This window comes from Hemiscyllium ocellatum, chromosome 1 (assembly GCF_020745735.1).
Source record: "Hemiscyllium ocellatum isolate sHemOce1 chromosome 1, sHemOce1.pat.X.cur, whole genome shotgun sequence".
In the NCBI taxonomy this organism is placed as follows: domain Eukaryota; kingdom Metazoa; phylum Chordata; class Chondrichthyes; order Orectolobiformes; family Hemiscylliidae; genus Hemiscyllium; species Hemiscyllium ocellatum.
In genome coordinates, this window is record NC_083401.1 from 10,281,771 (window position 1) to 10,292,812 (window position 11,042).

Below are 11,042 nucleotides of genomic sequence, written 5' to 3' on the forward strand. Positions count from 1 at the left end.
TGCACACAGACACACATACATATGCACACACATACACACAGGCAAACAGACAGACAAATACACATAGATGGAAAGACGCTTCCTTTAAAGCTCCAGTAATATATTAGGTATATCTATACTAATTTTACAATACACAATATGTTATAAACAACGGTGAGTGAACACACCAACAAGCCCCAGGGCTGATGCCTGCTCCGTGGATAGTCAGTAGGTACCAGCTGCACCAGTTTCAGGCTTGACAGGTTATAGTTAGTGGTGTGGCTGGTGTGGACACAGCTATGTGCTAAGAGTCTGTGATGAACATCCTGCAGGATCTCAGGGCTGGTCCTCATGTTGGGTTTCAGGACATGATCCCTCGCCGGTGCTCTGAGAGTCCGGGCTGGCCTGAGTAGCCACAATACCCAGTCTGGCCAGCTTAGCCTGCTGCTGCTCAAGGCTCTGTTTCCTCCATTTGATTCTTCGGTTCTGGAACCAGACCTTGACCTGTTGATTGGAAGGAAGGGAGGGAAAGAAACAAAGATAAATAAGACCATAAGACACAGGAGCGGAAATCAGGCGATTTAGCCCATCGAGTCTGCTCCGCCATTCAATGATGGAGGTAATAAAGAAAGTGACAAGAATCCGAGATTCGGGTTTAGAAACATAATGTGGACAGTCTTAAGTGTAAAACTTTGACACTGAGCTATGTGAGAAAATATGACTTGATCTAAGAGGTAGATTTTGAGCAGTACATTAAAGGAGGAGAGAGAGTAGGAATTGGAGAGGCTAAGGGAGGGAGTTTTTGAGCTTAGTGTTTCAGAAGCTGAAGACAAGGTTGCCAATGGACTCAACCTCTCATCTTCAGGCGTGCTTAGTCATGCTAAATAGTACTTAAAATGAGCAAGGGACGCGGTTGGTTTGAGGTAGCCTTCTGTCTGGCTCGTTGACAGACTGGGCTGTGGTGGGTCAGTCATGGCTGTAAGCCCCACCGAGACAGGGCAGTCTCTCCACACTACCTCCAGGGGGAGCCACAGGGTTCCAACTGTGCATGAGCCAGTGCTCTCCTCCCCTTTCTCTGGGACGTCTCCTTCACACCAGCTCACCTCGTCCCATGCCTTTCCAAAACAGTGATGAAACCAAATGATGCTTTGGCATTCAGCGTGAGAGCATTTGAGTACAGGGTCAGGGATTGTTGCAATTGTGCAGAGCCTTGGTGAGACCACACTTGGAGTATAGCGTGCAGTTTTGGCCTCCTTATTGGAGGAAGAATCTTTTGTCGATGGAGGAAGTGCGACAAAAATTTCTGGACTAACGTGTGAAGTAAAACTGGATCTTTTAGCATTACATTCTAGGAGTTTAGAAGAATGAGAGGGAGTCTCATAGAAACATTCTAACAGGAATAGACAGGGCAAATACAGGAATCATGTTCCCAATGACCAAGGAGACCCGAACCAGGGGGGTCACAGTCTAAAGATATGAGGTGGGCCTGAGATGAGCAGAAATGTATTCAACCAGAGAGTGGTGAGCCTGTGAAATTCTCTGATACAGAAAGGAGCTGAGGCCAAAACATTGAATATTTTCAAGCAGTTACATACCGTTCTTAGGGCTATAGGGATCAAAGGGTGAAAGCAGGAACAGAGGACTGAGTTGGATGATCAGCCCTGATCATACTGAATGGCAATGCAGGCTCAAAGGGCCGAATGGCCCATTCCTCCTTATAAATCCATGTTTAGGTTTCCATTTTTAAACAGTCACTGGTCCAGAGATCACCGCCACGAGTAAATGCCACCAGTTGTCAGTGTTTAGTGACAGAGTCGAAAAAGAGAAACCGTTTCCTCTGGTTAGAGACACCCTGAACAAAGGGCCAGACCATTAAAAATTAGAGAAAGGCCGCTAAGGGAGCAAAATCAGCTAACACCTTTTCCACACCGAGGGCATAATCTCAGAATAGGGACTCACCAATGAAGACAGAGATGAGAAGGAATTTCTTCTCTCATAGGGTCATGGTTCTGTGGGGATTCTTTATTGACAGAGAGCTATCGAGGCTGAGTCATCGAGTATATTCAAGGCTGAGATAGATTTTTTAATAAATGAGGGGCTTAGTATGGCGAGATGACGGTGAGATGATGGTGTTGTGGTGATATCACCGGATTAATAATCTAGAGACCCAGAATGATGCTCGAGGATATAGGTTTGAATCCCACCCTGACAGATGACCATCGTCAATTGTCGTAAAAACCAACTTGGTTCACTAACGTCCTTTAGGGAAGTAAATCTGCTGTGCTTGACTATGACTCAGACCCACAGTGATGTGGTTGACTTTAAACTACCATCTGGGTAATTAGGGATGAGCAATAAGCACCGGCCTAGCTATCAACTCACATGGATGACTTAAAAAAAAGTCATGGTTTATTATTTGTGTGGGATAAGGTACTGAGGAATATACAGCTGAACAGCATTGAGCCAAGCAACTGCTGAAACAGATTGCAGGGACTGAATTTCCTCTTTCTACTCTTGTGTAACAGACTTAAGGGTTTGAATGGTTTCCTTTTCCTGTGTAACAGGCTTGAGGGGCTGAATGGCCTCCTCTTGTTTCTGTGCGACTGGCTCAAGAGGATGAATGGCTCCTACTGTCCTGTGTGACAGGTTTGAGGGGCTGAATGGCCTCCTCCTGTTTCTGTGAGATCAGGTGAGAAGTCTTTATGGGCTGAAATGAGCCTTGCTACCACAGGGGGTAATTTGGTTATCATCAGTGAAGGAAGCAGGATCTGTGGACAAGGAAGGAGAGAATTGAAATAGATGTTGATAGTTTGAGATGGGCCAGAGGGGCTGGAAAGAGATTTATATGGAGTATAACCACCAGGAAGACTACAGATCCCTGTGCTGTACAGTCTGTTGGTTCTCAGTGCATGTACAGGAGTCAAAGTCGGAAGCAGAAAAGGCACTCATCATTAAGGTTCTTTTAGTTGCACACAGAATGTGGCCGTCACTGGCTGGGCCCAATATTTATTTCCCATTCCTTGTTACCCTTGAGAAGGTGTGAATGAGCTGCCTTCTTGAAATACTGCAGAGGGGAGGCAATGAATTCTTATTGGGCTGGTAATTCAGAAACCCCAGGTAATGTCTGGGAACCTGGGATTGAATCTCACCACATCAGAGGGTGAAATTTTAATTCAACCAAGAAAAAACTGGAATTAAAACTCTAATCATGACCATGAAGTGATTGTGGTCAAAACACATCTGGCTCATTAATGTCCTTTAGGGAAGGAAATCTGCCGCTCTGGCCTACATGTGACTCCACACCCACAGCAATGTGGTTGACTCCGAACTGCTCCGAAATGCATTTCCACCACCCATTCAGTGTGGGCAGGAAACTGTATGATCACAGTAAGAGAAAAGAATTCCATAACCCACCCTCCCCCACCCTTCAGCAGATTGATTTGACTAGGGCAGTAGGTCTGGTGATTTTTACACACTCTAAAGCACAACTACAGCCCACGCATCCACGCCCATATCTTCAATACAGACCACCAACCACACCCTGCCCAGCTCCCAGAGCACAGCTGAGGTACTACACTTGGGATCTTACTGTTTCCTATGGTCCAGTATCACTGACTCACTCACTCACATATGTGCTCACTCGCTCTCATTCACACATTCTCACACACGCACATGCACACACACTCACAAACACACTGTCACACATATTCTCTCACATATGTGTACATACATTATCTTATACACACTCATACACTCACACTGACACACTCTCACACATACATATTATCTCTCATGCACACACTCTCACATATGCACACACACCCTCTCACACTGACACACTCTCACAGACACACACTCTCACACATACATATTATCTCTCATACACACACTCTCACACATCCACACACACACATACACACATACCCTCTCACACTGACACACTCACAGACACACACTATCACGCATACATATATATTATCTTTCATACACACACTCTCACATATACACACACACACACACACACCCTCGCACTGTCACACTCTCTCGCAAACACTGTCACACTCCCATACACTCTCACATATACGCACACAAGGTTAGGATCCTAAAGCCTGGTACCAGTCTTACTTGTGATTCATTGAGGTGCAGGGCAGTTGCCAGCAGTAGCCTCTCAGAGCCCACCATGTACTGCTGCCGGGCAAACTCCTCCTCCAGACGGGCCAGCTGCTCATGGCTGAAGATTGTCCGTACCCTTTTGGACTTGGCACCTTTCGATTTGAGTGGAGTGAGGGCGGCTCTGGCCAGTGGATATTCTGGGGATGGGGAGGTGAACACAGATAGACATAAGAGCCAGCTTATCCAAGCCAGCTCAATACAAGATACCCCACCCCCCAGCCCCAAATAAATCCTAACTCTCCCTCCCCACCAAAAAAAATCTGCTCTAATACTAGGGACTGTTTTCCCTTTCAATATTGATGGAAGTAAAAAAAAGCATCACATTTTCTCAGCCTATTACAGGAGGCCATTTGTGCCATCTTTGGAGAGCTGACCATTGCTACTTTCCCCCACCCCAAACTCCAATTTATCTTTGAAAGTTATAAAAACAGAATGTGCTGGGCAGCGCTGGCAGATTAGTGGACACAGTCACAGAGTCATACAGCACGGAAACAGACCCTTCGTTCCAACCAGTATATGCTGACCATAGTCCCACCAGCCTGCGCTTGGCCCATATCCCTCCAAACATTTCTCATACATCCAAATATATTTTAAATGCTTCCTCATCCACACTTCCTCTGGCATTTCAGTCCACACATGAGCCAATCTCTATGTTCTTTTACAACCTCTCTCCTCTCACCTTAAAAATACATTCCCCTTGCCTTGAATCCCCCACACCAGGGAAAAGACACCTGTCAATCACCTTATCCATGCCCCTCTATAAGGTCACCCCTTGACCTCCCACGCTCCAGTGAAAAATATCCCATCCTATTCCAGCCTCTCCTTCTTTCTCAAACCCTCCATTCCTGGCAACATCTTGGTAAATCTTTTCTCAGCCCTCTCTCCAGCTGAATAATATCCTTCCTGTAACAGGGTGACCAGAACTGGACGCAGAGTCAACATTTCAGGTCCAGTGTGACTCACTGAGTGAGAGGTTTTTTTTAAAAAAATTCTCTTCCCACGTCATTTTAAACCAAGCTCTTCGGAGTCTTAATCAAAAACAGAAGTTGCTGGAAAAGTTCAGCAGGGCTGGCAACATCTGTACAGGGAAATCAGAGTCGGTGAACCCAAAACGTTGACTTTGATTTCTCTGCACAGATGCTGCCAGACCTGCTGAGCTTTTCCAGCAACTTCTGTTTTTTTTTAAATGTTTCTGATTTACAGCATCTCCAGTTCTTTCAGGTTTTATCGTCGTCTTAATCCCTTCATGACCAGGAAGAGCTCCTCCCCATTTACTCGATCCGGCCCACTCCTGACTGTGAAAACCCCTACCAGTTCTCCACTCTGCTTTCTCGCTAAAGAGAACAATCCCAACTTTTTAAATCTGTCCTCACTTTTGAAGTTTCTCATTTCTGGAAGCAGGGGATGTGGATAAAAACTGCGACCCACATCTCAGAACTGTCCTGTGTCTAGCCTAGCACCAGAGAGAGAGAGAGAGACAGACAGAGAGCTCTTACCGTGTGTGTAGTGACCCTCCCTGTAGCCGCTGGTCCGGTAGAGCAGGGGCGCCCCGTAGTAGAGAGGGTAGCCGGCGTGGGAAGGCATTAAGCCCGGGTACAGAGGCTGCGGGACGGCGGGGCTGGTAGCTGGTCCCGGGGGAGCAGGGCTGGAGAGGAGGGCGTCGATGCTGAAGGGCTTGGGGGCAGCCGTCTCTCTGGAGGTGCATTCGGAGCAGAGAGGGGGGCAAGGGAAGGGAGGCGGGTAGGCAAAACCTCCCAGGGTCAGAGCCGGTACCTGCATAGCTGAGGGCAAAAGGGTCCCCAAACTCAAGAGAGCAAATCGAGCCCTCCAGCAATGAGACGGGTCGGTGTGTGTCTGGATGAGTGTGTAGACTTCCACTTGCCCTTATAGAGTGGGGTGTGATGTGTCAGTGACCCCCTGGGGAGCTGTTGTCCCTGTTAAATCCCAGCTGAGAGATGTGAGAGGTGCGCAGGAGAAGCCCAGTTAATTGACAGAGTGATATAACACACTGGTGTGTTGTCATTGCAGTAATGACCCCCGACCCATGTCAAAACATCTGCGAGCTTTCAAAAGCCTTGCTTGTGTCCTGGGCTACAGTTTACCGAGACCTGGAAACGTCAGCCTGCAGGCAGCACCTTGATGTTAGTTCAATCATCTCATTAGCATTTAAATGAGAGGGGCTGGGGGGGTGGGGGGAACAAATCTCTCAGCACTTCACCTTATCTGTGAGCAGAGGGAACACTGTGAAACTATGCTGCTCTAACTTCTGACTCAACAACTGACATTGCTGGCGAAGTAAGAAGTTCATAAGATATAGGAGCAGAATTGGGCCATTCGGCCCATCGAGTCTGCTCCACCATTCGATCATGGCTGCCATGCTCCTCATCCCCATTGTCCTGCCTTCTCCCCATATCCCTTCAGCCCATCATCAATTAAAAATCTGTCTAACCCCTCCTTAAATTTACTCACTGTCCCAGCGTCCACTGCACTTTGTGGATAGTGAATTCCACAGATTCACAACCCTCTGGGAGAAGGAATTTCTCCTCAACTCTGTTTAAATTTGCTGCCCCTTACCCTTGGCCTCTCACCCCTAGAATTCCCCAGGAAACATCTGCTCCATGTCTATTTTATCCACACCTTTTATAATCTTGAATACTTCAATTTGATCTCCCCTCATTCTTCTAACTTCCAGAGAGTATAGGCCTAAACTGTACAATCTCTCTTCGTATGATAAACCCTTCAGCTCTGGGATCAATCTAGAGAACCTCCTCTGAATTACCTCCAATGCCACTACAGCTTTCCTCAAATAAGGGGACCCATACTGTGCACAACACTCCAGGTGTAGTCTCACCAATGCCTTGGATAGTCACAAAAATACTTCTTTACTTTTATATTCTATTCCTTCAGCTATAAAAACCAACATTCCATTCACTTTCTTTATTCTCTGCTGTACCCGCAAGCGGATTTTCTGTTACTCATGCAGGTTTACCGGAGTTTGCACGTTCTCCCAGTGTCTGCATGGGTTTCCTCCGGGTGCTCCGGTTTCCTCCCACAGTCCAAAGATGTGCGGGTCAGGTGAATTGGCCATGCTAAATTGCCCATAGTGTTAGGTAAGGGGTAAATGTAGGGGTATGGGTGGGTCGGTGTGGACTTGTTGGGCTGAAGGGCCTGTTTTCACACTGTAAGTAATCTAATCTAATCCAATCATGAACGGGTACACCTAGATCCCTCTGCACTGGAGTACCCCAAGTTCTCTCCCCATTAAGATAATAGGTCATCTTCCCACTTTTTTCAACCCAAATGCATAACATTGCACGTATTGACATTAAACTCCATCTGCCACATTTTGGCCCGCTCTCCTAGCCGAACTATATCCATTTGTAAGGTACTTATTTCCTCTTTGCAATTTACTGTCCTGCCTATTTTTGTGTCATCCGCAAATTTGGCTCTCGAGCTTTCTATCCCTGTATCCAAGTTGTTAATGTAGATTGTAAATCACTAGGGTCCAAGGTCCGAACCGTGTGTCACCCCCACAAATTCAGCAGGTCTGTGGGGAAATCAGCAGAGATCATGTTTCCAGTCCAATGACTCTTCATCAGTTACATTTGACCACTGTTCACAGAGCCTGGAGTCACAGATAGCACAGGAACAGGCCCTTCAACCCATCAAGCACTGGTCATTCATCCTAGTCCCATTTCCCAGCACTTGGCATCACAAGTGCACATCTAAATCCTTCTTCGATGTGATTGAGTGTTTCTGTCTCTCTAATCCTGACAGGCAGGTGTTTCAGATTCTCACCACCCTCTGGGTGAAAAACTATTTCCTCACATCCCCTGCCCCTTACCTTAAATCCACGCTTCCAAATCATTGATCCCTCCAACAATGGGAAATATTTCTTCCTGAGCACCCCGTCTATACCCCTCACAATGTTATACAATCTCAATCATGTTGCCAGTCTCCAGCCAGGGTGGAGGGAAAAGTGGATGGGTCAAATGGCCTCCTTCTGAGCTGCACTCCTCCATGTTCTCCAGGTCTTTAAGATCAGGTCAGGTGGTGTTTAATGACATTATAAGGTCGGAACCACCCTTCTGAAGAACTTGCGCTTGAAATGCCGACTCTCCTGCTCCTCGGATGCTGCCTGACTGACTGTACTTTCCCAGCACCACACTCTTCGACACTGATCTCCAGCATCTGCAGACCTCACTTTCTCCCCCTTCCAATGATAAAGCCTACCGCTCTCCTGGTAATACCACCTCTTGTTACCTCTACATTTAGCTCTCTCATGCCAGCACTAGCATGGACCTCGTTCCTCACTCTGTTGCCTCTATCATAGAGACAACGAGGTTTACAGCATAGAAAAGGGCCTGGAGCCCAGTGTCACCCGGCTCACCTTTACCTGAAGATTCAGGATTTGTTGTGGTTTGTCAATGCCTTGATTTTCTGATCTCAGCTGTGGTTTCAAATCTCCCCATGGCCTTGTTCCTCCCAACCCCTGCGATCCCCACGAGCCCAGTAATGAATGGCTCCTCGTAGTCTTTATTTAAGAGTGACTAATCGAGGGCAATAAATGCTCAGCAGCCACCAACGACCACATCCCACAAAAGAATAATTACATGTGTAAGGCGGAAATCAGTAGGTTTCTGGAGAATAATCATGTTCAGGGATATGGAGAACGTGCAGGAAGTGGCATTGATGAGATGATCAACCATCATCTAATTTGATTGGCAGGTCACACTCAATGGGCTGAATGGCCTGCTGAATTTCTATGAGTGGGGTGCCAATTCCTCCAAGTGCACACCACCCTTTAGCGTTTTTGCATGGCTCTGTAAGTTAAATGATCTGATTTGTGAATGGCCTGACCTTTCAGTTGATGGTGCAAGCTGGCGGCTTATTGGGAATATGGCGTACACCCCTCTGAGACCTCCTTCAGTTCCGGTCTCCTGAACATCTTAACTTTCTTCAATTCACTGTTGAAGGCTGTGCCTTCAGGACTTAAATACTGGAATTTACTCTCTAAGTCACTCTGAGAATTCTCTATCCACACCATTGATCATCCGCACCGTTGTCTCCTTATGTGGTTCAGTGCCTGGTTTTGTTTACTACATCTGTTGGGAAACTCCTAGGGCTGTTCTAGTGTGTTACAGGCACTGATTACTACAGGCTATTGCTGCTGTTGGTCATTGTAGGACCACTGAAGGTTACAGAGATAAAAGGAGGATGAGGAGGATTTGAAGACAAGAATTATAAACTTACTGGACCACAAGCTAATGCAGGGTTAGCAAGCAGAGGGTTGTGGATAACAATACTCGGTGCAAATTATAATGCCAGAAATGTGGATGAGTCCAAATTCATGGAGAATGGGACGTGGGACAATGGGAAAGAGTGTATTGGAATTGTCAAATCTAGAGATACCTAACAGAATGGATGAGGCTTTCAGCAACAGATGAGCTATCTCTGACAGAGATGGGTGATGTTAAGGAGGTACTGGGGTTGGGTAAGCGGACTGATCATAGTGATACAGATGATAATAAACCAAGGTCAGAATTCTTCCTGATAACAAGAGTTTAGGATACAGCAGCTGTTCCTCCCTTACACACACACACACACACACACACACACACACACACACACACACAAACAACAGAGGTAAGGGACCCTCCTCCCAAAATGCACCCTTGATGGCTTTCAAATGGTCATTACTCGTAAGTGTTAGAATGTGATGCAGACCTGTAATGAGCTGGGAAAAATCACACCTTGAAACAGACCCTGCAGGGAGTGCAAAATATGCACAAGTCAAAAAGGAATATCAATCAAACCCCTGTATTCATTTGGCACTTAGGAAGGCAAATGCAATGTTAGCATGCATTTTGAGAAGGCTGGAATTACAAGAGCAGAGATGTGCTGCTGAGGCTGTGTAAAGCTCTGGGTCAGACTGTCTTTGGAATATTGTGAGCAGTTTTGGGCCCCGAATCTAAGGAAGGATGTGTGCTGGCCTTTGAAGGGGTCCACAGGAATTTCACAAGAATGATCCCAGAGCTGAAGGACTTGAGGAGCATTTGAGGACTTTGGGTCTGTACTCAGTAACGTTTAGAAAGATGAGTGGGGAATCTGATTGAAACTTACAACATTCTGAGAGGCCTGGACGTGAAAAAAATGTAGGTGAGCCTACTAACCGGAAACATAGCCAGGGTGATGGGATGACCCTTTGGGGCTTAGAGCTTTCTTCTGCCGGGGGTGGTGAATCTGTGGAACTCATTGCTGCAGAGGTCAAGTTTAGATTAGATTACATACAGTGTGGAAACAGGCCCTTCAGCCCAACAAGTCCACACCAACCCGCCCATACCCCTGCATTTGTCCCTTACCTAACACTACAGGCAATTTAGCGTGGCCAATTCACCCTGACCTGCACATCTTTGTGCCGGAGGAAACCCACGCAGACACGGGGAGAATGTGCAAACTCCACAGTCAGTCGCCTGAGGCAGGAATTGAACCTGGGTCTCTGGCGCTGTGAGGCAGCAGTGCTAACCACTGTGCCACCGTACTTCAGACAGAGATACACAGGTACTTGATTAGGCCTAATTCTGCTCCTGTATTTTAAGGTTTATAGTCTAATGTGCTTTATATCATTAAAATGAGAATTAAAGTGAAATGTAACAAGGAAATGAGCAGATCAAGAAACTAGGCTCTACTCTTCACACACACACACACACACACACACACACACATAGACACACAGACTGACCTACACACACAGACAGACACACAGACACACACACACACACACACACACATAGACACACAGACTGACCTACACACACACAGACACACACACATAGACATGCACACACACTCACATAGACACACAGACTGACCTACACACACACACACAC

The 11,042-nt window shown here is 46.6% G+C and overlaps 1 protein-coding gene across 1 annotated transcript; it reads right to left on the bottom strand.

The window, feature by feature from the left end:
- Positions 1 to 315: 315 nt before the first annotated feature.
- On the bottom strand, positions 316 to 5,931 carry LOC132820832 (homeobox protein not2-like). Its single transcript, XM_060833177.1, has 3 exons — positions 5,649 to 5,931; positions 4,105 to 4,289; positions 316 to 483 (listed from the first exon to the last, which is right to left on the bottom strand). The coding sequence occupies exons 1-3, from the start codon at positions 5,929 to 5,931 to the stop codon at positions 316 to 318; spliced, it is 636 nt and encodes a 211-aa protein (XP_060689160.1).
- Positions 5,932 to 11,042: the final 5,111 nt, after the last annotated feature.

Coding starts and splice junctions, on each gene's coding strand:
- LOC132820832 (XM_060833177.1), bottom strand. CDS start 5,931: ATGCAGGTACCGGCTCTGACCCTGGGAGGTTTTGCCTACCCGCCTCCC. Junction 4,290..5,648: donor GGAGGGTCACTACACACACG/GTAAGAGCTCTC, acceptor CCCCATCCCCAG/AATATCCACTGGCCAGAGCC. Junction 484..4,104: donor TGCACCTCAATGAATCACAA/GTAAGACTGGTA, acceptor TCCAATCAACAG/GTCAAGGTCTGGTTCCAGAA.